Here is a 27,688-nt window from a genome sequence, read left to right as displayed (position 1 = left end):
GAACTACAAAGCACATCTATGTGGTAAGTGGAGCTGATAAAATGGACAATGAGTTTAAAACAAGCAGGTGGTTTTGATGTTATGACTGATCAGTGCATTTCTATAGAAGTCCAGAGAGGCCACAAGGTAGTAATCATTTTTGGGATTGTTATTTTAAGATAACAAGTTAATTATCTGTTATCTCAAGATAACAAAATTGTTTTCTTGAAATAACGAGTAACTCATCTTGTTATCTCAAGATAACAGTTCAGAAAATCACAGCAAAAGCTCATGGCCTCCGGACTTCCGTACATAGTAAATGTGTAGTAAATGTATAGTAGTAGAATACTAGTAAATGTTGAATTCGACATTAGAATTAAATTTTACTACTATTACTGCTACTACTAATATAATTTCATTTGATCAAAGTAAATCTTTTATATAAAAATTACAAATTCATAGTGAAAACGGCTTTCCACAGGAATCCCATTTGCGGGAAGAGTGGTTGGACCTATATGCTCCCCCGCGCCTGCGCACTAGCGCTTTAGTGACCGGTGGGACAGGCGGGGAGGATTAGTGGGAGTTTGCTGTGTAATGGCGGCCTCGGTGTTGCTCTCTGCGGAAAGCACCGTGCCCACTTTCGCTGTCGGTAATCCCGGTGCGGCAGGGGCCGCCGCCAACGGCTTATCTGCACCGGGACCCGCGTCTTGGAATCGGTCGCTGGACCGAGCTCTTGACGAGGCCGCGGCCACCGGGTGCCTGAATCTCAGCGGCAGGAAGCTGAAGGAGTTTCCGCGGAGCGCCGCCAACCACGACCTAACCGACACGACCCGGGCCGGTAAGACCACTTTTCCCGGCCGAGGCTCCTGGGTTGGTGGTAAACTCGCTAGATAGGTCGCCAAACTGCTGCTTATTTTTGTTGAGCTGTTTTATTTGGACTTTGTGGACCGTAAGTTCCCCTAATAGTTGTCTCAGTGGCCGCTAATGTTTTGTTTACGCCAGTCTGAAGTGACGATGTAGCCGACCGACCGACCGAGCTAGCTAACGGTGTGTAACGTTAGCACCACAACTTTATTTGAAAAATATTCAATTAAACGCTGGACAGTCCGAGATGTAGCCTAAATGTGAGGGATGCGTTGGTAACATTTTTACGAAATAGGAAGACTTAGCTAGTAGTCTGAAGTCTAAAACGTATAGGTTAGCTACGTTGTTTATTGAATAAATCCGTTTTTAGTGTGGCAGACCTCTTCACAGAAATAATGGGAAAAATGGTGTCCCTGTTTTTGACCACCTGTCACCTTATGCTTGGTTACATCTGTCTGTTTGTCTCCCTGTTTATCTGTCTAGGTTTCTGTCTGTTAATTTGTGTTGAACTGTTAAACACGAGTGCTTTGCTGAAGTGTGTACTTTATTTGCCCTTAATGGGAGCTAAAGGAGTGACGTTTTAGGCTGTGGCCAGTATTAGCTCCAGCCAAATGATTTGACTGTCTTGTTCTCGTGGGGAAAATCTGTCTAAACTAACTTTGTTTTGTCGCTCAGTCTAAGGTCAGCTGAGTTATCAGGCTAACGGAGCTTTGTAAAGGTGGAGCACAATTATCTTAGATAATTATCTTTAAAATATTAGCTAACTGACTAGCCCAACTAGCTAACGAATCAAGATACGCGAAGCGAAGCTAAGCTAACGCAGCTCTGGCGTTTACAGCAGCTCATGTCCGAGCCTGTCAAACTAAGCGACACCACGATGTTTAACGTGTCTGTCGGCTTTGCGAAGGGAGAGGTTTTGGGTGTTTGGGCCCTGTTTGACGGGCAGTTCTGGATTTGGCTTAACGTTAAGTATTTCGCATTGATGCAACACGTTTTCGCACCTCATATGTATGAAGATGTTTCTTCAACATTTCTTTAGTACAGGGACTGATTCTATTTAGGACCATGGGTTCTGTGCAGAACCATTTCATGCTTAAACGGTTATTTTCATGGTGAAATGGTTCTTCAGATTGCTGGAGAATGTGTTGTGAAATGGTTCTATATAGAAACTTTATGTAAATGTTTCTGTATAGCACCAAAAAGGGTTCTTCTGTTGTTACAATGCCAAGCTTTTAAACAGAACCTAGGGTATACTGTTTCTTTTCTTACAAGGAACGAGTGTGTCTAACATCTTCAAACCTAATTTTGCCTGATATAACTTCAAAGTCAACAAACAAGTTGTTTTTCACCACATAAACAGTATAGACACTGTAGAGTCTAGTTCATATTGCAGAGTTTTTTATAGAAGGTTTATGCCGATTCTTTAAGAAAGATTAGCAGTCTAGTCCTTGAGATGTAAAAGTAATTCAGAGTGGGCTGATGTGAAATCATACATTATATAAAAATGGAACAGATTTATTTATAATGGTGATAACAGGAACCAGAACACCCAGTGTGCACAATGCAAATGTATAGTTGTTTTCTTTGCTATCAAAATGACCAGTGAGCCTACATGTCTTCTGAGTTTTTATGAGTGGTGATGATGGTAAAGTAGTGGTAAAGCTTTCTTAAAGTATTTTTTGCAAACCATTGCATATATTTTAAAAAATGTATTTAAACTAAAACCTTATTGCAAAACTATAGTGAAACTATGTTTTGGGTCTTAGGCAGCTCATTGCAACTTTAAGTTTCTCATTCCAAGCCACTTTTAATGACTGTTTACTGCTTAATTTAGTTCAGAATCAATGAAATTCCCCTTTAAATTTAGATATTTTAGTGTATGGCTCTATGTCATGTCTCTGTGTGGCCCTTCTTTGCAGAAAGTTTGATTGCCCATAGTCTGGTAATTTGCCCTTCAGACTGATTCATCGAGCCCTAAGCTAAGGTAGAATACAGAGTAAATTTAGGAGAAAAAGCAAAGAGAGGTTGGAAGGTGTCATGTTATAGAATGCTACAAGGAAATAGAAAATGTGTGTGGGCTTGTTTTCATATTATCATTCGGTTGCCAGAGGCGAAGTTTAGAATCACATCACATTACATTACTTATTGAGTTACTGTATTTTCTGCAAGGAAACCATGGGTGAATAATAGTATGTGGATAGTTGCCCATAATCAAATTGATCTGGGCATTTTATGGTAGCAGAGCTGAATGCCTCCAAGGTGGTATTGCTCTTTTAAACCATTTTAATTCTCCAATATATAATGGATTAGGGCCCATCTTTATCAAACTTAAGTAAGATTGCTGATCTGGAGTCAATCTATGCCATTTCATATTACACTGAATTAGACCTTATGAACTGATGGGACCTGGGCTGATTTTCGTAGAACTTATGAGGGTAGGAGTGCTGATCTGGGATCTGTTCCAGTCAGTAAGGTAACCATAAATAAGGGAGGAATCTGATTCTAGATCAGCACTCCTTCTTTGAGAAGCTTTATAAATACCTTGAATATTCATGAATATGGGCCCTGGTGTTTCTCTTAAATGGCATGAAAGCAGTTATGGTTTACAGTTTTGATGGTGTTTGCTATTAAAAAAAAAAAACCTGCCAAGTGTCATGATAGAAGTGAGGGGTTTTGTTCCAAATGCGATGTAGACCACCCTCAGGGATGTGTTTTTGGGATTTCAATCAATGCTGTGTTTTCATTATTTTCCAAAAATGTTTTCTGTTATACATCAGCTGTTATATTCTTCCTAAAACTTGTGTTAAAAATTGTTACAAATAGATATGCAGCATTTTGCAATGAAATCCTTCAAGTATTTTACTGAGGCACAGAGAGACACAACACAGCTGTTAACATTTGTCTTGAGTACTAGTCTGCTGGCTGTCGTAGGCTTGCTCTTCTATCTATTTTAGCAACTGGTGATGTCAAAGTGTACTTGAGTCATCACTGTTCTTTGCGTTCGGCTTAGTTTGTGCTTGATGTAATTTGAGAAGTGGTATTTTTAAACATGAAGTGAGACTGATTTACCATGAAACTCCTTAGAAATGAGTGGGCAGAGTGCTCTGTGTAATTCATGGCATCATTAACAGGTAAAAGGGTTGAATTTAGTTAGAATTGTTGATGTCCTTACTTGCCCTGTGATCAGAATTAAGAGTAGCACTAACAGTAAAAATAAAATGAATTAAAACGCTTTAAATAAAAAAAAATACTTTTAAATTTTTGACTGTCAAATTAGGATTAGTGCAGAAATTTGGCATCATAAAACATTGTGGATTCATCATTGTTTTCTACTTCCTGTTACCTAATTGCTGATGTTGATTCTGGCAAGTTATGGGGCGGGCATTAGCTGTGGTGAATTGGCCTTATGCACTGCAGAATAGCACTTTGTTGAAGATAACACAAAGATGTCTGTTTGAGTTCTAGCCTTTTCCGTTCATGCACAGATCTTACGACACTTGCTTTGTTGTACTGATGTCTGTGATTTTGGAAAAAGGACTGCATTGCAAATGCTGCTGGCATTTCACTGTTCCTGAATCAGTTCACAGTTAATGTACACATGGTATCCTGGTGTGAGACTTTCTGGGTCAATATTGATTGTCTGAGTGCTGTGGAGAGTTAGATGGAGGACTGGATGGGAATTGTCGTAGAAGAGAATGGCATTTAGAGAAATGTGTAGGTTAGGAGTTTTAAAGCACTTGTGGTGTCCTGTGCCTTAAAATAGTTAGGGTTCTTGGTGCAGTGCATTTGTTATGGTTAGTAAATTACAGCTTAGATTGTGTATTGCTACATTTTTGCTGGACGACATGTGAGCTGAGCCTTTTCTAGACAGTAGTTGAGAGTCAGTGATGTTTGAACAGTGCAGGAGACAGAGACTGAACAAGAGGCTGAACTTCCAGGCATTTCAATAACTTTGTGTTTACACACAGATCAGTGGTTCGGTACTAGTCTAACTCAGGCTTTTAGTTTATCTTAAACTGCTAGTTAAACCTGTATTTGATGATGATGATGATTAAAATAATAATAACAATAATAATAACAATAATAACGTTCACCAGTCTTTTTATGCTTCATTCTGGGAACATTCAGTAAAGCAGCAACTGATCTAAAGACCTGATCTGGAATATATTCTGTCAGGCATTCTGAAATGTATGAAGGTGCTAACCCATTAAAACAAAACAGTAAAAGACTCTAAAAACAATTCTGAATGTTCTTAAATTAATTTGTTCTTGATTTTTGATGTAAACAGTACATTTTATTTGTCATGGTTCATCTATGGTCTTGGTTAACTTAAGCTAAGGCTGGAGATATGGCAAAAACATTATCACAATATTTTGAGACTTCATGATACATAGTATGCATCACTTTATTGTTTTTTTTGTTTTTTTTTGAGCTTTGATGAATTAGAACAGACAGAATAGAAAATGTAGTGCCACATATAAAAATACTATAATAAAACCACAACTACAATTAATTTTTATTCATAAAATTAATGTGTTTCACAGACTGTACTGTACTTAATCCAATGAAACAGGACTAATTCTCCTGCATTTGTAATAAAACATGCAGTCAGTGTTCTGTAAGTACTGACGATGTCCATGATATGCTTAGAAAAGCATAGTCACATAATTTATCAAGATAATGAGAAATTATAGTCATATTGGCCCAACCTAACCTAACTTAAGCTTAATCTGAGTAAAACATGTTCCAGACCATTATTGGCAAGCCTTTTTGAGATTGATTTGAACATGTAAACATGTAAATTGGTCCACTGGCTTGCACATTGTTCTTTAGTGACGTTTTATGTCTTTTTCTATTGTACCACACATATGATGATAGCTTTTCTTTCACCTAAACAAACGCGAAAGGGCTGCACCTTCACAGAGAGGAAAAGATATCCCTCGTTTTAAATGTTTTGTTACAAATAAACATTAATAGAAGGGGAGAAAAAAAACCCCCAGGAAATTCATGTGGATAAATTGAAGTATCACAAAGGGGGCGTTTTATGTTAAGGTTAGGTTATGCTTGTGCTGGCCTGCATGCAAACAGGGAATAGTAAAAAGTAGTGATTACACTCTGAAAGTACATGGGACACTAGTTCTTTGGATTTGAGATGATCAGATGAGTGTTGTGGTTAAAGTGCTGATTATAGACTATAGCCCTATTCGATCAGGATCAGTTTTACCAGAGAAATTCAAGGCATGTAATGTGTGCAAGATTTGACTGGCTGATTCGTATAGGATAAAGGATGTGTGTAATTTCCCCAAATTTCCCCAAATAGGGTCGAAACATCATTGCCCGGACGTTTACGTCAGCATTATGCGACATGCGCTGGACTTCTGAACAATAACACAGTGTGAGGCTAATTGGCATACAAACTAGCATTAGGCTAGTAAAGTGGGTTCATTCAGTTTAATAAATACAGCATAAGAAGACAGACATTGCATTGCTTTGCGAGAGTTACTTTTAAGACATTTTCCTACTCCATGTAATTTGGCCATCAAAATCATTGTGGATTTCAGTAGTCTTGTCATCAACTTGAGAATAAAGAAATTGGGTCAAATCAAGCTTTAATTAGCTGTTAAAATGGTCTTCAGGTTGGAAAAAATAGGGTTGCTGTTTTCTATTACCTGGTTTTGTTGTTACATTACTGTAATGTTGATTTGAACAGGACTGCTATTACTGAGGGAGCTCTGGGACTGGCAAATTATAGAAGGTATTCTGCTCAGGTATTATTACTTAGAAGACTTGTAAAAATGATGACCATTGCAGATTCATACTGGATTAAAATCATGGATCTCATTGATAATCACTCAAATTACTGCACGTCCCCAGCTAAAACTAATCCAGCTCAAATAGGGCTTTCCACTTTAACTTGTTCTTTTCTAATTGTCATCTCATTTTAGGAGAATAATGAGCCTAATCTTCCCTGGGTGTAACAATGCAGTGTATCGTATAGCATTGTATAATATTGAAATGTATTGCATTGCAGTATTGTGGCTAATGTGTTTCCTCGGGGCAAAAGTAAAGCACAGTTCTTTAGTGTCTCAACGGTGCTGAGAAACCAGACTGAAGGGATCAGGCAAACTTTCGCTTTGCCATTCTAAAGTCTCAAATATTGTACTCTTAATGTTGAATGCTATCATAAACTGAAAATGCACTAACTTTATTAATGTAAGGCACATTTCACACACTTCTTTTTGCTGTAGCGTAAAACGTTTGGAACCGAATAGAGCCGAATTATGAGTGTTGTGAATTGTTACACCCTTGTAATGTAGTACAGTGAGGTTGAACACACTGGTGTTAAAAAAAAAACACATCTCTGGTTATTTTCCCTTAACATAGGATAGTGAAGTTAGAAATATTAAAAATTAAATGATGACTAGTTTCATAGTGAAATCAGATAATTGAACATGGTGTTCATTGTGCCTGGAGTGTTGTGAGAGAGAGATCAGTGAAGATGAAGTGGAATGAGAGAGCTGGAGAGGGAAGGAGGGAGTGGGGTAGTGATGTTCCTCTTGCACACAGGGATTGCCTTGTTTTGATGCATGCTGCTTGTCACGAGAGGACCTATTAACGCTGTGACAAAAAAAAACAAAAAACAGCAGAGTCTAAGTTGTTGAAAGTACAGAAAAGAAACTGACGAATCAGTGTGTGAATAGTGTTACGGAACAGTGAGTATTTTAATAACCTGAAAAATTGCATGCCTTTGACTGCCGTGGGGAGCATGCGGGTGACTCCATTACTGTGTCTCTTTCCCATGTGTTTAGCCCTCAAGCATGTTGACATGCTGGTATTTCTAAATGAAAAGCCAGTCTACAAGATAATTGTCCTACAACACATTTAAGGTACTAAAAGTCTTACATCATCTAAAGATTTGTCGTTCCCTGTACCTTTTTTCTTTCTCGTCTGAAGTGCCAGTTTGTGCAGACTTTTCCTTGTTTCAACCATTCCTACAACTAAATTTGATATGATAAGGAAAAACGCTACTATCTAAAGTGCTGTCATTTTGTATATTCATAGCTCTGTTTATAACGTCCTATTCAGAAGTTTGGGTGCTGCTGGTCAAATTACGTTTTGTTCATTTTGAGAAATAAGTTCGCACATCCTCTACAGAGACACTTTATTAGACCACAAGTTATTAATGTTATTGTTTAACATATTGGAAAAATAAAAAAAGAAAGCAGAAAGTGTACTTTGAAAACAAAAGTTATAGCACATTTTATATTTTGTCCCCCCCCGCCAAATATGTTAAACTCTGCAAATAAATAAATTGTGCACTAAAATTAGCAGAAAAATTCCATATTTAAGTTTGTTCCTTTTGGAATACATGTTAACTCATTTTCACTTAAAAATTCAACAGAGTGAGTAATTTTGCATGGTGCCATTTGAACTGTTTTGATGACATTCAAGTTTCATACCTTCCAAAAAATTGGAAGGTATGAAAAAAATAAACAGTCCTGTGTCACCCAAAAACAAGATTCTGTATGATAAGTAAAGGACGATTATAATATCCCTTTGTACATATGTGGCTTGAGCAATTTAAAACATTTCTTGATGTTTGGGAACATGTGGAACAAAGGATATTTACAATTTCAATAAAACTATACTATTGTGTTTAAAATGATTAGATGTAGAGCCAACAATGGGAACAAGAGGTGAAAACTGAATTTTTTTCACATAGTGCTTGCTAATTAGCTCATTAATAGAGACAGATGTGTTGAACCAGGAAAGCACTTAACTGTACAGATCAAATGTCCTGCAGGGCTGGAACTGAGTCACTGATTTAAACTATTGTCTGTCTGTGGGTCAGCTGAGTGCTCCACAGATTCTGATATTTCTCTGTTTTGATTTATACATATGCCTCATTGTCAGGCTTAGGGACATAACTCCTGTTCAGCCCAGTGTCTAAGTTGTTTTTATGGGAGTTTTGAAAGTGATTTATTTTGTTGAGGAAAAAAACTCTGAATTTTACTCCAGTTAGTGTGCCTGCTGTTCTTTTGCCCAGGGCCCTGAACTGATGACTCTTGTCTGTGTGCTCTGAGGAATTGGAGCGCATGGTTATGGGGTGGGGGGTGCTGTGTAGCCATCAGCTAAGACACTACCCAAAGCCAAACGCTTACATCACAGGAGAGGAAGGGGAAAAGAAGGATTGGACGGAAGCAAAGAAGCAAAAGCCTTGTTGCTTTGAGAGGCCCCTTCTGAGCTCCTTTTCAATTGTGCCTCTCAGCAGTGAAGCATTGCGTCATTTGGTGCCTTTTTGTTTTTTTGGGTACATGTGTAAAGGCAGCATGTCAGTTGTATCTTGTCACATGCTGTTAGCACTGCAGAATTTAACAGAATGAAATGAAGGACAAGTAAACACATGTATTGAGTGTGTAGTTAGAGATGGCACAGTGCCACATTTTCTTTTCAATACTGAGAAGATATTGATATTTTTTTTGATTCAGTATTAGCTGAGACAGATTTGATATTTTTCTTTTAAACCTTCTGAGCTTTAAAATTAGCTTTTTTTTATTGAAACTTCTTAACTTGAAACTACTTAAGCATCTAAAGGTAGGCTATCATGCTCAGACTACTAAATCGCTCTACTACCCCACAGTCAGAAATGCAGCTAACATCACCCAACAATTTCAGGCTAGATTTCTTAGTCACAAAATCACAATTTTGCATGCTGTCATTTATTTCATTACACTGGCAGCTGATAAAGAAGGCAGGTGTGTAGAGTTATAAGCTTTCTGTATTAGTTACTGTGGTCACGGGCCACGAGCATTAAAACATATAATGTAAAGTAGCAAGAGGGTGAATAATGACAAGGTTAAGTGAAGATCAACCAACTGGCACTTTATTTTGATTAGCGTGGACTGCTGAAGTCTACTGAATTGAGCTTGGAGAAGAAACTCTTGTTAAGAGCTAAACTGATGCCACTATTTAGTGGTAGCAGACCAATTGGCATTTTTCCCCATATGTTGAACATCAGAAAGAGGGTCTGTCACCACTAAATATAAATGTGTTTACACTTGTACAACATCTGGCTAAAATGCGTCCTACTGAAGTGGTTGGAGTGATCAGATTTAAAATAGTTTTAAATGCATGTTGAGTGTGTTTACACCTGCATTCTGATGTGAAACATCTCTGTCTGGATATAATCCTGATACTCATGTCTCATGAAACGATCAGGTGTAAATGAGGTCTCTGGTGTGCTGGGTTAGTTTGCCTGGACTGATTTGAGGTAGAGTTCTGAGCAGACATTGCAGTCAGCAGTGCTTCCTGTCCTGCCGGATCTCGACACAGCTGCACAGCTATAAATATAGATCCAAGCGGGCTGGAAAAGCCATCATAGTAAACACAAATCATCCTCTGCTGCCATATCATCGCACAAAAACTAGACAAGCATCATACAATCTATTGCCTGTACAAACAAACAAACAAACACTTTAATGACTGTTCAAGCTCAGATGGAATGCATGATCACATATACCCTTCACTGTACAAATGTCACAGCCAAGGACAGAGAGATTCCAGTTGAGGCTTGCATTGAATTCAGTTCATGCAGTTTCATGCCTTCATTACAGAGGTAAAACATGGTCTAGAAGATAATACAGCAATGCAGTGTAATACTTGATGTTTTCACAATACACAATATTTTGTTTTTCTGAGGTTTGTGAACAAAGCACTACATGTTGCACATGTTACCATACCAAACTTTTTAAGAAAAGAACAGGAGGGGGGAGTAGGCAAAAACAGATTAAGAATGGAAGATAATAGCATGATTTACTGCCATCAGTCAGCTACTTTTTACTAAACAAACATTATACAGTCTAGTCTCGCAGGGTTGTACACAACGTTGACAAGTGCACCAAAGCTCTGCTTTTTGAGGTGTTGGATTGTTTTAGAAATGTTACACTCAGTCTGTTCCCACCCTAATGAGTCTGTGTCTACACCCACATTTAGCCCAGAGTTTCTCATGGTTGTCTCCAGATATTCTCACTATGAGAGCTGGCCCAGTGAGACTTACATAGAATGCTTCTTATGCAAGTAATATACACTTGTTGTTGTGGCTGTTGTTGTGGCTGTTGTTATGGCAGCTGTAGTGACAGCTGTTAGCTTCTGGCTGTTGACAGGGTCTTTATAATTGTTCTTAATCTGACTTTTTATGATGCTTGCAGTTGTTCAGTGTTATAGAAATACAGACTATACCTATGACACTTAGAAAAGCAAAATGTGACATAACTGATCACAATAATTATATATTTTAACGCTAAATTCTGTGCAGTTTGAACGGTTTCCAGCAGGATTTGAAATACCAAATGTACAAATGGATGGAGCGCCAGTGAACCACACAGAGCTGAGACTCAACAGAAGCTCTTTGTCACGCCAGGCATTTCAGTGAAACATTGTGTTATAAATTGGGTACAGTGTGGAGATATTCTCCGTTTTTATTTCATTCTCTTAAAGCATAGCTCCAACAGCTGAACATTCAAACACATGCATGAATAAAGCCGCTGTCATAGCTGCAGCCTGTGGGCCTAGTGTTTCTAAAAGTTGTTTTGTTCTTCCACTGTTCTGTTTAGGGGCCTGATAATGTAGCTATGTAGCGTTGTGCTATTATTAGGCTTGGGCAAAATCTGTAGTTGAGAAGAGCCGCGGACCCTTTCATGTGAAGAAGAGAAGAAACATCTCTGGTTTTATCTTACTGTGTGCAAGGACCCTAGTTTAGCCATCCTGGGTGTTTTTTGTATGGTTGCGTTTGTGCTGGGGACAGAACAGACCTAAACACTAACAACTATGTATCAGTATAGATTTCATCACACCATCTATACTGATTTAATGCAATTTGCATTAGAGGTTAATGTACGTAATGTACTGGCACCGCGGTCATTTGCTATGGTCTGATTTTATTTATTTATTTCTCCCTTAAAATACCTTCTTGAAATCTAACTCTGACAGGAATATATTTGGATTGTGGTAGACTGATTTGATTTCAGGTGGCTGTTTATTCTCTGTAGCTGGATCAAAATACCTATTTTGTAAGAGTACAGTAATAAGAACATATCACGAGGATTGTCATATCTCACTAGTCTGTTGAAGCATTTTATACATTTATAAGCCTTTGAAATGTAGATTTTCTTTTGTCAAAAAATTTATAGAAAACAAAAACAAGCTTTTTCCTTAAACTCATCATGCCGTGGTGTTTTCTGTTGGACTGGTAAGCACGAGATCATGCTTCCGGTTGGTTTTAGTGAAGTACACTGTGGTATGTTTGTTTTTAGTGACACACACACTGTGGTATGTAATAGATGTCTATATTTACTATTCAGAGTTTACTGTATAAATAGACATGCTGATATTCAGTAATAAGGTGTACCGTTATAGTCAGTACACATGATATTGTCGTCATGGACACTGAAAAAATATTGTCACTTCAATTTGATTAAACAGATGTTTTTATTTTTTTGCACAGACATGCAGAGTAGCACTGGTTCCACCACTGTCACTACTGCTACTCTTTCCCCATGCTTTGTTTCATGCTTGTAGAGCTCAGTTATTAATCTAAGCACATTCACAGCTTACGGTAATGGTCACAGTGCTATCCTTTTATATTCTGCTACATACTGGCCCATTTATTCAAAATGTCATCACAGAAGGTTTTTTTTTTTAAATAAAATTCCCCAAAATGTATAACCACCAATGCATTAATGCTGTTACAAATGACATTCAGAATGCTCTATGTATTATAAGTAAATGTGTTATACATGTATTTTTTTTTCCTCTCTCTATGGCTACACAGCCTATGTCGAATGTGTGTTTTATTTTCTCAGGGTCTGTTGCTAGTTTCAGTTTGTGTATGCATGCACAAAGATTACACTGTGGTCATTTATAAAAAAAAAAGTGTTGGGCACGTGTCTAAGGCTCCAATTATGAAGGCCCCAACCCCTTTTTTGATGCATCCGATCGTTAGATATGGTGCTGTTAAAAGGCCTGTTGTTACACAGAGCCAGTTTATGTCTGCCTTCACTCGTTTAGAATGTTTGAGTTTTTTAATTAGAGTTGTTTTTAGAATTAAACCGGTGAGGTTTGTCAGGTTTAAGAGCTGTTTTGGTTAAGGCTGAGCAATTTGAGGAAGTGCTGAATGTAGTGTGCCAGACTGCCAGTTTACAAGCTCTGTGTTGTTAGGTTAAATTTCCCACTTATAAACATATAATTAGATGTGGCATATAATTCAAATTGCAGCCCTTTCCAATTGTGAGTTCAGTATAAAACAATAACATTTTCAGCCCTAATTTTGGAGCTGAATTATGCACCATTTGTGTAGACATCTTTGAAAATAAATGGGCCTGGTGTGTTCTCTTGCTGTCCAGTGTTCAGGCCAGTGCACTTTAATTACACCTGTGGCCTGACACATCGATGCTCTCTGGCACTGACTCAGGGACTTTCCACCACTGCCAGTGAGAGAACATCTGCAGGACATGTGTGGTATCAGCCCACTAACCTGACCTCTGGCAGAAGAGACGAGATGGCTGCTTTAGCCTGAAGAGGTTATGAATTCAGTGCTGTCTTCCTGAGCTCTGGAGACTGTAGTCAGTAAAGCAGTCATGGAACAAAGGCAGAGGGCTGAGAACACATAATGCACACTTTAATAAGCAGAACAAGAGACAGGTGGGGATCATGTGTGTTATGCATAACTTCCTTCTTGTATCATCTGATCCTACTTTCTGTCTTTGCTCTCTCTGCTCTTTTGTAGACCTGTCCCGGAACAGGTTGTCGGAGCTGCCAGTGGAGGTGTGCATGTTTGTGTCACTGGAGAATCTGAATTTATACCAGAACTGCCTGCGCTCGCTGCCAGAAAGTTTGATTAATCTACAGGCCCTTACGTACCTGAACATCAGGTAAAATGAGCACACATGCACATATGAAAACGCACATAAAAAAATAACTTACTGACTTAAAATACATTAAATTGTCTTACTGACCAGTAATACATACGTTGTTGACTACAAAATCTGTAATCTGTTACGTTTGGCAGACTGTTACGTTTGGCAAACCTACAATTTGATCACTTAACAGAGGTAGGTGAAGGTAGTGTTAGGAGTCTTACCCAAGGACTCTTATTGGTGTAGCGTGGAGCAATTGCCCAGACAGGAGACTGAACTGCGGTCTGCAGCTTGGAGGTCAAAGGTGTTACCCACTACATTATACCAGCCAACCAACCAATGCCTGTATTTAATTTTAAGGCAATAATAGTGAGTGATATACCAGTTGGAATTCTTCCTAAAGTAATAGTTGCACTGGTATACCACAAATAAGCCAGTTAACAACAAACACGCACTGTTAAACAGGCTAACAGGAGACTGAATGACTGAACAAGGCTTTTCTCTCAGCTCTGGCTGTGCAGTCAACTACAGTCTGAGTTAATGTTCGTTTAGATTGTTATTTACGATGCGAGTGTCAGAGAAATATGGAAGCCCAGCAGCCCAGTGTTCCAAACATTCTAGTCAGGGTTTCCCCAAAAGCATCTTGACCCAAAGATGGTTGTGTGAGCATCACACTGAACTACCAATTAAGATGATCTTTACACACTTTTGGAAGTTGCTCCTGCTCTTACCGAGTACAATACAAATCAGCTTCATTTACCATGTTGGGGCACTTAATAGTTCTACAATTACAGACTACAGTCCATCTGTTTCTCTGCATAATTTGTTAGCCCCCCCTTTACCCTGTTCTTCAAAGGTCAGGACTCCAGAAGGGCCACCACAGAGCAGGTATTATTTGGGTTGTGAATCATTCTCAGCACTGCAGTGACATTGATATGGTGGTGACTTCTTATTGTGTGTTGCGCTGGTACAAGTGGATCACATGTTTTTAAACATGTTTACTTACTGTCCACTCTATTATTCTTATTTTGTTGGTCTACCTTGTAGATGTAAAGTCAGGGATGAAAGCTCATCTGCTGCTGCACAGTTTGTATTAGTTATGTAGTCCTTTATCAGTGGTCACAGGACACTGCCCGCAGGACACTGTTGGCTGGATATTTTTGGTTGGTGGCCTATCCTCAGTCCAGCAATGACACTGAGGTGTTTAAAAAGTCCAGCTGTAAACCTTAAGAAACTTTTGATGATGAACAGAGCTATAGATCATTCCAACATAATTGAGTGCTGTATAGCATCAAGAATGCCTCAGATTTGATGCGAACATGACTACATTTACCAGTGAAGGTATGCATTGAGCAAATTGCAGAAGGTAATTCACAGTAAGACTTGTAAAAAGTGCTTGATTAGTCGCGTATCTTGTCAGAAATCACTAAAATAATAGGACAGTACTTCCTCAGTACTTCCTTGTTTGAATAGGGCATAAGGATTCAAATTCTCAAAACAAATTCTTATCCTAGTAACATTTGCAGCATTTCTACAGTGTATATGTAAATCATGCAAAATAGAGCAAAAGAAACGAATATACCCAGTGCTTGTGTGCTTAGGATATAGGTTATCAAGAGCAATTTGGGTAGCCTGCAAACACGGTTAATAATGCAAAATAACTGACATTGATATGTGAAAAGCAGAAGCCACCAGAGTTAACACTGCAGTGTTGCATGTTCTTCATGTGAAAGAGGTTGCAGTTCAACATTCCACTAAATTGTGTTACTTCCCCCTTCCTTTATCATGCTTTCCACAGTCGGAACCAGCTGTCCACCCTGCCTGCTCATGTGTGTAGTCTGCCCCTGAAAGTGCTGATTGCTTGCAACAATAAATTAGTATCCTTGCCCGAAGAGCTCGGCCAGCTCCGACAGCTTACTGAGCTGGTGAGTACTAGCATGAGACAAAATGGTCTTGCACATAATTTTTTATTTATTTATTTATTTATTTATTTATTTATTTATTTATTTATTTAATTTTTTACCGTTTTTATTCTCTCAAGGTTAATTTCTATTTGGATTTTGAAGGCTTTGGGTCATTAAAACTGCTTGGGTTTTTAAGGCTGCAGGTTATTGGAACTTCCGACAAGTTCACTTCAGCACTTTGGAGTCCGCCCCAAGCACACACAGTGTCCAAATACAAATTTTACCCCGAAGTCTGAAATTGATGACACACCTTTCAGTGGTCGACAAAAAATGACAAACACCAGAACAATTCAGCTCTGAAGGACTGAGAGTGACCTGCTTACTATTTCAATAGCAAGGCTAAGTTGTGTCATTTATTTACTGTACAGAAAAGAAATGAGCAGGTATTGAGGTTTTTGCATTTTCAAAAGCACTGGGCTAGCAAGTGACATTGTTGATGCTTGGAAGTTAAGGCCTTTAAACACCAAGCGTAATTTATTTTTGTGATTTATTTAGAAATTTTGTTGTTCAACTGACAATATCTTGCACATAATCAAAAGTTCGAAGTGCAACATTCATTTTTTTGCTCTCTGTTTTCAATTTTGCAAACTTTCGCAGGCATCATGAACTCACTGACCAGTCATTGTCATCTCTTTTGTTGACATGCCAACAACCAAGCTGACAGATCATATGTATTCCAGAGAGTGGAACTTTTTGATAAACACCAAAAGGATACTGCTTTGTCACAGATGGTGTTGACATCTCCAAAAGCAGCTCAAACATGGGCTGCAGATGTCAGAGTTAAATGTAGTACTTATGAAGTTTCAGATCCTGAATAAAGCAGTGAAGCTCTTAGTGATCCTTTCACTTTTCCAAAATAGGAAGTACCCAGTTTGCCCAATTTTTTAAGGAGAAAAGAGTATCTTTTAACTCTTAAAAACATTCTGCCTGTTTCTGTTTTCCTTTCACAGTGGGAACATCACAAAATATCCCAAAAAAATTGTCAACCTTCTGTGTAGTTTTGATCTGAGTGTTTGAATATTTTGTATTTTTGTGACATTTATTTGCTTTGCGCATGCAAAGGCCATAATATTTGGAACTATGAAACTGACAGTTTATTGGCTTATTAAAAATGTGCATTTTATGTTGGCTGTAAATCTTACATTTTCTTTGTTATGGTTGTCTGTTTTTTCTTCTGTTTTCTTCACTCTTTCTCACATACCGCATCTTTCCTCTCTAGGATGTGAGCTGTAATGAGATCCAGACTCTGCCTTCTCAGGTCGGCCAGCTTGAAGCTCTGCGAGACCTGAACATTCGCCGAAACCACCTTGTTCGCCTGCCTCCTGGTTAGGGTCCACAAGTTTCTTATCCATGTTCATACACATAAAGCATCTTGATAGCCCACAGCTCTTTCACACAACAAGTACACACATGATCATCTCAGCATTTGCCTAACCCACACACCCCACACATGCCTCCTGGTGAGATCTCAAGTATATACGTGGTGCAGCTGTGCTCGGTATCATCCACATAAATCACCTTGATCACTTTACTTCCAATTCTCAAACCACATGAACCTTTTTTAAGTTATCGGTCAGAGTCTTCATACTTACACCTTTGCACACACATATGCAACAGTGACGCCCTCTATGAAGTGATCATTTGAATATGTAATGTTTTTTTAAATGTATGTTCTGCCTGTTTTGTTGCTGATGTTGCAGAGTTGGCCGAGCTGCCACTAGTACGTTTGGATTTTTCCTGTAATAAAGTGACTTTGATTCCAGTATGTTACCGCAACCTCCGCCACCTCCAAAGCATTGTGCTGGACAACAATCCCCTTCAGAGTCCTCCTGCACAGGTCACTAACAAGCACACCACACAGCAATGTTATGAAAAAGCAAGTTTACAGTTGTTTGCAGACATTTGGACACCCCGGTATACAATTCTTTGATTTTAGAAATGAAAGCAAGTACACATCCTTTGCAAAGAACACACTTCTGTACATTTTAATACACAATAACTGTTTTTTCCTATTTTTTTTGGCTCAATTAAAGATATTGAGAGAGAAAAATAAAACATAATGTGCAAAAGTTACTGCACATTTGATATGTTTTTTTCCATCATGTTAAACTCAGCACTAAATAAAAACGTGTAGGAAAATGCAGTTTCTTAGTTGTTCCTTGTAGAGGATGTGTTAACTTTATTTTCACACAGAAAATCAATAAAACATGCAACTTGACCAGGGTGTTTTCAGACTTTTGCATACAACTATATATGATTGTCACATCGATAGCAAGTTATTACACACATTTGTTTAGACTTTATACACATTTCTTTATATTTTGTGCCTGTCTAAAAATCTTTAAAGGCATAATATTCTCCAGTCTTCATACTTTTTTTCTTTTTCAAAGTAGTGTTCCATAATGAAAGGCATGTTTTGTCTGTGTGTGCACTTCTAGATCTGTATCAAGGGGAAGATCCACATATTCAAGTACCTGAACATGGAAGCATGTAAAATAGCTCCAGACCTTCCTGACTATGACAGGAGGCCCCTTGGCTTTGGTTCTTGGTAAGAAAATCATACACCATTAACATGCTGTATAAACAAGCTCATCGTTCTACTTGCAAGCAATTCAGATATGTCTTTTTATTGTAAATATAAATCCAGAGAAATGAGGCTCCTTAAGTTCTCAGTTTTCTGATGCTTTGAAAAGCAGCTGGCGGCAGTTTTTTCAGTTCTTTCCATAAACCTGCTCTGCTAGCAGACTCTGATGCAAGAAGTCATGTTCTGGCATGCGTAGGTTTGATACAAGCAGATAAGTGCAATGTAGGTGTTGATATGTTCCAGTACATCTGAAATAATGCAAGTAGCATTGAAGTAAACCTCTTCGTGAGTAAGCTTGTCAGCTGAGTGGCATTGATAAAGCATCTTCTCTTCCTAAATGATAGTAATGTTCAAACTAAATGTTAATGTGTATGTAAGTGTCTGTGTCAAAGAGTGGTTGGGGATAGTTTCTTGTGAATATCTTGCTTGCTGATAGAACTTCTTTTAGGGGATTGGGTAACATATGCACTTGCCCATTTCAGACACATTTCAGAAATTCCTTGCACAAGACACTGTACTCAGGAGGGATGCACAATGATATCAAAACTCATTTAGGTATTACAAGTAGTTGTAAAATTATTAATTATACGCATTTTATTTATTTACTGCATTTGTAAAGGTCTACAAACAAATGATACATTAATCTGTTATACTAATCCATATGGATCTACTCCTGATTGTTTTATAAATGTGTATGCTTGCATCTGTGTGGACACTAACAAATATATATACATCAAAATTATTGGATTTCAGTGCATAACTACTACTCACTGTCTAACCTGAGTACTTTCAACCTGAATGTGTGTCGTAGTGTGGATGAGCTGTATCCAGGCCGACCATACGGAGCTCTGGACTCTGGGTTTAACAGTGTGGACAGCGGAGACAAACGATGGTCAGGCAATGAAGTGAGTCCCAGATTTCCCCTGCATTTGAATGCAAACATTGCATTACCAGAACAGTTAGGATATGTGCCCATTGATGGTGATGAGAAATGGAGAGGACATCGTTTTTTGGTGAGAGCAAGTATGTAGCTTTCCTGCCTGCTCTCTGCGAGGATTTTATTGTTATATTTGTATTTTAAACTCTCCTAGCGAATAATCATGCATGTACTTGTTGTGTGAGAGCTGTGGGCAGTCAAGATCCTTATTTGTATTTACTATAAAATAAATAATTATTAACAGCTATTGATGTTAGATTTTATTAGGTTAATTTCACCATCAACAAGTTTTGGCATGCTTTATAAAGATGGGTTAAAAAAGAGCCACTTGTGTCACAATTATTGGCACCCAATTTAGTACACATAAAAGCAATGAGTCCTATCTTATGATGATTGATGAGATTGGAGAATACAGAGCCCAGTACAGAATCTCTTTAGATCCTTCAGGGTGTAGGTCTGTTCTTTTGGATGCTCCTCTTTAGCTCACTCCACAGGTTTTGTAATGGGGACGGGGAAGCTGATGTCAAATGCCAGATTCTGTAGCATCTGAGTTGACATTAAACAAATGCGTACATGAAAAATATTTAACTTTAATTGTTTTTTCTTTGGTTTTAGACTTGATTTACCTTAGCGTATACCCTTAGTGTATACCCTTTGAAATTTTCTACTCAAACAGTAGCTCACCCCTTTTCTAGGAGAAACACCTACTAAGCAGCTGTAGTCAGCCTGGCCAGGTCATCTTTACCCTCAGTAAGTGCTAATTGCTCAGTTAATATTTCCCTTCTTTTCATATCGCTTCCTACAGCCCTCTGATGAGTTGTCAGACCTTCCACTGAGGGTGGCAGAACTAACCAAAGAGCAAAGACAAAGGAGAGAACGAGAGAGGGAACGAGATGAGCACAGGACGGGGTCACTCCTGGCCAACGGAACATGTAAGAAGAAAAGGCACAGGGGGAAAAAAACACCTCTCTTTTCTGTCATTATTTCTCATTGATAACTTTATCATCTCTCTTTTTTGTCTTAGTGGAGTCAGAGCTTGAGCAGATAGACTTTATTGACAGCTGTACAGGGGAGGAGGATGAAGAGGAGGTGCGAAGCAGAGGAGGAGAACCAGTCAGTCTCAGCTCACAGTTTATGGCATATATTGAAAGACGAATCTCCAGAGAGGTGTGTGTTCTACATCTTTGTGTGCTGTTCTGTTTTTTCTGTTCTTTTTTTTCTGCCTAAGTTGTGCAGTAATTTTAATTCTGGTATTCTAGGGGTCTCCAGTCAAGGCCAGTTACCCTAGAGATGCAAGAATCGATGATTCAAGACGCTATGGCTCTTCACACAACCGGTAGATACATGTGTAAATGCAGACTCAAAAGTGCAGCTTACACATGTAGAAGTGTACACTGTGAAAGAATTATTTTAACCCTTTTGTGTAGTATTTCAATGTTGTATAGTATTTAGTTCTTAAGTATGTTAAACAAATTAGCTAGACACTTTATGCAAGTCAGCTTAAAGGTTAAGAATTAGGTAAAGAATCATTGCAGCTGTGTAAGAATGATATTAAACAACTTCAGTTACAAGAAATACAGCATCTTACTTGTGATGAGTTTATTAATAAGGACTGTGTTCTTTACAGAAGTGTAACAGATACAGTCAGTACATTGTCATCCCCTTCTCACAGCCAGGTAATTTTCTCATTGGCAGTCTAAAGTAAATGTATGGTAATTTGTACATGTTTTAAAACTCTGAACCATGTTTGTCTTTGTGTTTGTGTGTGTTAGCGGGCAGTATCAGGCTCTGGAGTGGGGTTGGAGCGCATGCGGAGGGAAGCTCAGCTTGCAGCACAGCGGTACGAAGAGGAGAGGCAGAAAGCAAGAACCGCACAGAGAGACGCCGTAAGAGGTTATGTTAAGGTATGCAAACATGCATGCATACTTGCATGTAGAGGCACATATTGCACGTTGATGAATTATTCCAGTAAACCACACTGGTATATACTGAACAGATGTAATGTTAATAAATCATTTCACTGGAATAAACCATGCTCTTGGATACAGAGTGGATATAATATTAATTAGTTATTCCCTCTCTTGGAAGCACCACATAGGTAGATACAGAGTGCATCGAACAAAAAAGAAGAATTTAAACCATGCTGTTAGATACCGAGTGTGTGTAATATTCATGAATTAATTCCACCAGAATTAAGCACAGATAGATACTAGGGGATGTAACCTCAGCCAACAGTTCAATTTGATTCACAATACTAGATTCACAATTTGGTATTCTCACGGTACTTTAAACCAAATCTAAATGAAGAAATATAATGACTGTAATCATGTTGTTGCACTACTTACTAATGACACTGGGGCTGGAAAGCAAAAGGAGTGAGTTATTGATTGATGCTGGTTGTTGATGAGTTGGTGTTCAAACATTGCGGTTGCATTAGATGGCATAATTAATAGAATGTCTGTTCTCCACAATCATTGCTGCATCTACTCTGTTTACATTGCATAGCGATATTACCATGTCATGATGCATTTTTACACCCCTGGTAATAAATGTTTACGTTAAACAATCACAGTGAAAGGAATCAGGTATTCAGACACTTCCTTGGTCGATGAGTTCAAAATTCTCTTCTAATATTTCTCAGTACTTTGTTCTATTCATGTTTACTTTGATGACATGAAATGCCAGAAGTTTGCAAACAAGCCGCCTCATTACAGAATGATTCTCCGTCCCTCCTTCACTATCGGTATGGTGTTCTTGGGATCATACATGCAACCCCTCTTTCTCCAGAGATGAAGAGCTGAATTATTGCCAGAGAGTTGTGTTTTTGTTTCATCTGACTGGAGTACATTATTTCAAATAATTTGATGTTAAAGGTCTTTGCTATTGCTCTGTACCATTTTCCATTCAAGTGTTGTTTAATAATATTATCCCTGAGAACTTTATGAAGTTCCTCCACCTTAGGGTTGGGCGATGAAACAACAATAATTATTTTTCAGACCGTTTTCACACTTCTGCATTTTTGTGACATCCCTGGTGGCATTTTCTAATGCAAGAAAAGTGATATTACTGTCAGCATGAGAGGGCACACTTCAGAGTTTTCTGACATGATTTAACAGGGGAGGGAGTGGGGACTAAAATGGGTCACCAAATATATTTAAATGTAAACGTTTGAAACATGGGGTTCCACACAGCGAGTGTCATATATATTGTGGTTCTTCCACCCCTCAAACTACCACGACAGAATAGAGAAATCCAAATGTCTGCTAGCTTGTGTCTGAATACTGTGATATGCTCTGACATGGATGTGTGTAGGAGCAGTAGGATTAAGCTGGTGTGATCCAGCATTGACGTACCGAGCCAGCTAATGTTTGCTGTCTGTAGCAAGCTGATGATTTTAGCACATGTAACCAGATAGCCTGGCATTTGTTACCAGGGAGCTAAAAATGATCTATTTTCTTTTTAAATCATGAATATTACAAAAAGCGCAGCCGTGCTGTGCGTGTGAGAGTGCTGCTTTAACCTGCTAGTAAAAACAGCTAACCTGGGAAACTTTCTCTCACTATCCCATGAAAGATTTGTGAAATATTTCTCAGTTTGGCAAGTGTTTGTCATGCTCTGATTGTAAAGAATAGTTCAAAACCACAGTTAACTGTTCGGTTTCACTCAGCAAAAATCAGCCTTTACACTAAATCGTGATAATTATCAGTATCAACTGATATAAAAATTTTTATTTTGATAACATTTTTGGCCATATCGCCCAGCCCTGCTCCACTTTCATCAAGTGCCTTTTTCTGCATGAAATTTTGCTAATTGCTGTATGTTTTATGTCTCCAGGTGCAATTTGCACAATATTTTTTTTTATTCTGTAGCAGCAGAATTAATATCTGAAACTTGATTTATTTTTATCGCCCTTATATTTTAAATAGTATCTGAATATTTTTTTCCCTATCAATTTTGTTTTTTGAACATGTCTTTTGTTTATACTTATGAATGCATACTTTTTTCAAATGTATAGGTACAAAAGACACTGTGTTAATTTGAAATGAATATATGCACTGGAATTATATTAAATAACAAAAGCAGAAGTTTTGCCCTTGTTTTCACCTCACTGCATTCTTCTAGAATAAACCACAATGGTGCATACCAGCTAGATATACAGGTGTTTTGTCATGCTCTTGCACAACCTGTTTTCTTTTTGACCTTTCAGCATAAGTCAACTCAGAGTCCCACTAAACTCAGTCCTACAGACAGTGAGGTGAGTCTTTTTCAACCTCATGTTCATGCAGTACCCTCCCCAGCTACCCAAACATTCCTCCATACCTCCCTGTGTCTGTCTTTGTCTGTTGGTTTACCCCTGTCCTGGCACTCCCCCTCAGACCCTGTACCCCTCCAGACGCTCTACTCACACAGATGACTCCGCCCTCTTTATGGTAAGAGCCTATCAGCATGAATAGAAACTACCCACTTCCTTGTCAGTCTGTCATCAACAAATGGTATTCACTTGTTTATTTCCGCATTGATCAACTTCTGGATGTTTTCTACAGTCCTGTTGTCTTGTTCCTTTCATTTTGTAAACCTTAGAAACAAGTGATCCAGTCTTAATGAGGGATGAGTATTAAGGAAATGAGTCAGGAAAGGAGTCAGTGCCAAGAACGCAGAATGTTAAGCAACAGTTCTAAGATTGGTTTATGCTGCTTTTTGCATGCGCGCACACACATTCACACACCCTTACATGTCCAGACATGGCTCATTTTGTGTTATATGCGTTAGTGCGTACTGGTAGTGGAGTACTTTGAATTGTAATTCTCTTGGAAACCTGGAAAACTACCTTGTTACTGTCTTGTGCTGTCATAGCATTACACAGTGTACAGTGTCATCACCTGGTGTTTGCCTGTAGTCAGATATAGAAACAGCGTTTTTAAGGCAAATCCTGATCGACATATTTGCTGAAGTGTGTTCTTGCTGAATTATATGTTAAAAAACGAAAAGCTATTGAAAATAAAATACCAGTGTATGTGTCAGTATATTGATATATGGATTGAACTTTAATACTGAATTGTTTCTGCTTTTTCTGCAGTAGTCGATACCTGTTTTAATTAGCTGTAAATATTTCAAATTTGGTACCTTTCTCCATTCATAACAAAGACTTTTGCTAATCTAACAGTGACAAGCTGTTGTGACCCCAAAAATATTTGGACATTTGTGCCATAAATGTATTTAAAGGCCCATAAAGTGGAAAACCAACTTTCCACTGCTTTCTTGAAATAAGGGAAGTGATATATGTAAACATTGTTTCTAAATGTACCGTTCATTACCCATGCCAAATGGTCCAAATATGGACACTAATCTGCAAAAACAACCCATTACAGCTTGCATCTAAAATTTCATGATTCAGTCAGTGAACCCAAGCTCTCTGACGCAAGTGACGCAGACTGTTCCACCTCTTTCCTAATAGTAGACCATAGTGCAGTTCTGCATGTCTCCACACCAAGAATCTACCATCAGTGTGATGTGCTCAATTTTTTTTTCCTGAAACAAATATAATTTTGTTAAGCATTTTATGAAGTAATCTAAGGAACCTCTTGAACATTTATCAGTGGTTAAAGTGTCCAGATACTTTGGGGCTCACTGTATGTCGCTAAAAAATCAGTGAATGGTTCATAGTTATGCTCCATTTTGATGGTACCCTATCTGTATTATACTGCCAGTCCTTTCTGTCTCCCCATGATGATCTCTTTGTGCTAACATGCTAACCTTCTTCTAGAATAGATCTGCTACCTTCTGCAAATGCTTCATTGTGTTCCCGCCTCAAAGCTTTTCTTCTGCTGTGCCCTTTTTTCCCTTTCCCTGTCCCCTCTCCCCAAATCTGTCTCTCTGTCTCTCTGTCTCTCTGTCTCTTTCTCTCTTTCTCTCTTCTCTCTCTCTCTCTCTCTCTCTCTCTCTCTCTCTCTCTCTCTCTCTCTCTCTCTGTCACTGCCTCTCTCTTGTTCGGTCTGGCTTTGCTGGTCTATGTCAGAGTGATTTCGAGCCCTTAATGGTCTTTGAAATAGACATAGACACCAACACTATAAAGAAGAGGCCAGGTCCTTCCAAACAGGTGAAAGATTTTAATGGACATCAGATACACTTTTGTGCACAGACATTCATGCTAAATTTTTATTTTATTTCTTTTTCTGAATCACTTCATTTTGTAAACATGCACCTGAATAAACACTACCCACTATACAAACACTGCTAGACTAGCCAGAACAGTGTGGTCATGCATGTGTGTACACTTTTTTCTAACTCTTTGTTGCATGCTAGTTGTCTGTGTTACGCTTGGGCCAGTAGGAAATTCTCAAAACCACACTAACCCTTGAACAGAGAGAAGAGAGGTTGTGAGATGCAACTGGGTGACCCATTTTTAGCTTCATGTAGCACTAGTTATGCACACGTTTGTTGCCTATGCTCCCGTCTCCCTGGCAGTGTGAACAGCTGTACTATTGCTCTGCTGTGCTTTTGTGATAATATCTAAACTGGAAGATCACTTTTGGACAGTAGTCCTGTAGAACAGAATCCTCACTGGGGCAGGGCTGGGCAGTTTAACAGTATTTATTCTTATTGTGACGTTGTGATTTAATGTATAATATGCTTTTCTACTTTTAAAATGTGTAAACACTTACCAACTGCATATTTGATTACAAAGAGTAGAATTAGGCCTGGTTAATTGGATTTAGTGTAGCGCAGTAATGTAGAAATGTTTTTGGACTGCACAAATCATAGTATGGATGTTTTTAATAGTATTTAAAAATGTGGCATTGCTTTTCTGTTCCAACTTATGTAAGAATAAAAAGAGTGACATCATGTATCGTAAAAATGTCTTAGTTTCGTAGTATGTTTTTGCTCACTGCTAGTAGGAGACTAAAGTAGAGTATTAGTGTGTAAGGAATTAATTTAGCAGGCAGGTGGAGAAAGCTGTATTGTTTTTTATTCAGGATATCATAGTGCCAGCAGTATTTTAAATAGTAAGTACTGTATCTTTCTGGTGAATAAATTTTTACTAGTCCTGGAAATTGTTACTGTCCCAAGACTAGTCTCTCTTTTTTTTTTTTTTTACACCAATAACATAGTAGCTGTCTTGCAGACATTTAGCTTCACCTTCCTTATTTTTTTTTTTCGTGTTTGTACCTTTTCTTACTTGTTTATGCCTCCCCCCTTTTTCTTGTACCTTTTTCTGTTATTTTGCAGCTTGAATGCATTTTTTTTCCTTCTCTTCTGACTTGCCTGTCTTCATCACTCGTCTGTTGTATTCTTGTCTTTCTTTCTGCGCTCTGACAGTCTGTCACGGGTAAACCAGCGGATGGGTGTGTCTCTCCACCCATAGACACTGCCCCCTCCTGTTTATTGCAGGTACACCACTCTGCATGTCCCTGTTTGCTGAAAGCATCTCTGAGCTCTAAGATTAAGAAGCGTCCTCGTTTAGTCCTCTGCTCAAACATATCCAAAAGTGTCTTCCTAATTGAACCAAGTTTTTCTGTTGTGAGCTCTTGAATTGTGCTGGTGGAAGTTATTCAACCTAGCACATCACTTTTTTTAGACTGCTTACTTACCACGAAGCAAACGTATGTAATGTGGTCAGCTAAATTTAAATTTGTATTTCTGTTTTATCTAAACTTCCTTTCTCATCCTGTTTGGCCTGCTACTGTGAAACCGCAGCAAGGGGAAGATCGTGCCTCTCTCTCCCCCACAGGTAAGGCCTTGTGTGTAATTTTATTTTATTTTTTTATTTTTTTTTTATTTTTTTTTTGCATGCACATCCTCCCCTACCCGTGACTCCCATCACAGTTCTCAAAGCTGTTCCACATCTCCATACACCAAGATCATTTCTCATCCTGTACTGCATATCACACACAGCCCTCCAATCACCTACTTACCCCGGCCCTGCTGCCCCGCCCTCCTGCCGCGGAGCCACTCAGCGTCCCGAGAGTTTCCTTTTCCGTCTCAGCCAAAGAGAGGAGAAAAAACGAGGTACACATTATGCCTGTATGCTGGCATACAGAGTTCAGAGAAAGTGTTTGCTTGTCACAGTTCAGCACCACTTTTAACAAGCATGTGGGACCTCAACTGTGCTTCAGCGTTTTGCGCTGGGAAGTAATGCACGGCAATATATAGGCAAATAAACACCCCGTTGTGTGGCATTTTGCATGCTCTTTTCACTGAAGTTTACCAGGTATTTTTTTTTATGCTGACAGTTCCATGAATGACAAATGTGTTTCATAGTTCTTATTAGTCAGATATTTTGAATGTGTAATTTAGCAACTATTTTCTTAGTAAGGTGCAAAGTAATTTCATAACCTAACTATAATTGTGAAATATATAATAATAAGTGAAAATAGGACTAGTTTCAGATTTCAGCTTCAGTTTTTCAGTTTGAGGAATAAAGCTAAAAGCGTATGTTTTAACAGAA

General features: G+C 38.4%; 1 protein-coding gene across 4 annotated transcripts in view; it reads left to right on the top strand.

Moving 5' to 3' along the window:
* Nucleotides 1-542: 542 nt before the first annotated feature.
* The window catches only part of lrch3 (leucine-rich repeats and calponin homology (CH) domain containing 3), a 35,483-nt gene continuing 8,337 nt past the window's right edge, over nucleotides 543-27,688 (top strand). For 2 of the 4 annotated variants that reach the window (XM_036584634.1, XM_036584632.1), the window contains exons 1-18: nucleotides 543-817; nucleotides 13,628-13,772; nucleotides 15,556-15,682; nucleotides 16,941-17,046; nucleotides 17,422-17,558; nucleotides 18,160-18,269; nucleotides 19,117-19,210; nucleotides 20,048-20,174; nucleotides 20,267-20,409; nucleotides 20,502-20,578; nucleotides 20,870-20,918; nucleotides 21,015-21,146; nucleotides 23,450-23,497; nucleotides 23,619-23,672; nucleotides 25,259-25,339; nucleotides 26,560-26,631; nucleotides 26,938-26,971; nucleotides 27,136-27,249. In XM_036584634.1, the coding sequence (XP_036440527.1) occupies nucleotides 574-817; nucleotides 13,628-13,772; nucleotides 15,556-15,682; nucleotides 16,941-17,046; nucleotides 17,422-17,558; nucleotides 18,160-18,269; nucleotides 19,117-19,210; nucleotides 20,048-20,174; nucleotides 20,267-20,409; nucleotides 20,502-20,578; nucleotides 20,870-20,918; nucleotides 21,015-21,146; nucleotides 23,450-23,497; nucleotides 23,619-23,672; nucleotides 25,259-25,339; nucleotides 26,560-26,631; nucleotides 26,938-26,971; nucleotides 27,136-27,249 (1,894 nt within the window). In that variant the 5' untranslated portion in view covers nucleotides 543-573. The remainder of the gene's footprint in view (nucleotides 818-13,627; nucleotides 13,773-15,555; nucleotides 15,683-16,940; nucleotides 17,047-17,421; nucleotides 17,559-18,159; nucleotides 18,270-19,116; nucleotides 19,211-20,047; nucleotides 20,175-20,266; nucleotides 20,410-20,501; nucleotides 20,579-20,869; nucleotides 20,919-21,014; nucleotides 21,147-23,449; nucleotides 23,498-23,618; nucleotides 23,673-25,258; nucleotides 25,340-26,559; nucleotides 26,632-26,937; nucleotides 26,972-27,135; nucleotides 27,250-27,688) is intronic. The other 2 variants (XM_036584633.1, XM_036584636.1) reach the window with 2 other exon arrangements.

The sequence above is a fragment of the Colossoma macropomum genome, unplaced genomic scaffold (assembly GCF_904425465.1).
Source record: "Colossoma macropomum unplaced genomic scaffold, Colossoma_macropomum, whole genome shotgun sequence".
In the NCBI taxonomy this organism is placed as follows: domain Eukaryota; kingdom Metazoa; phylum Chordata; class Actinopteri; order Characiformes; family Serrasalmidae; genus Colossoma; species Colossoma macropomum.
The sequence above is the reverse complement of the archived record's forward strand: the minus strand, read 5'-3'. Positions and strand labels throughout refer to the sequence as shown.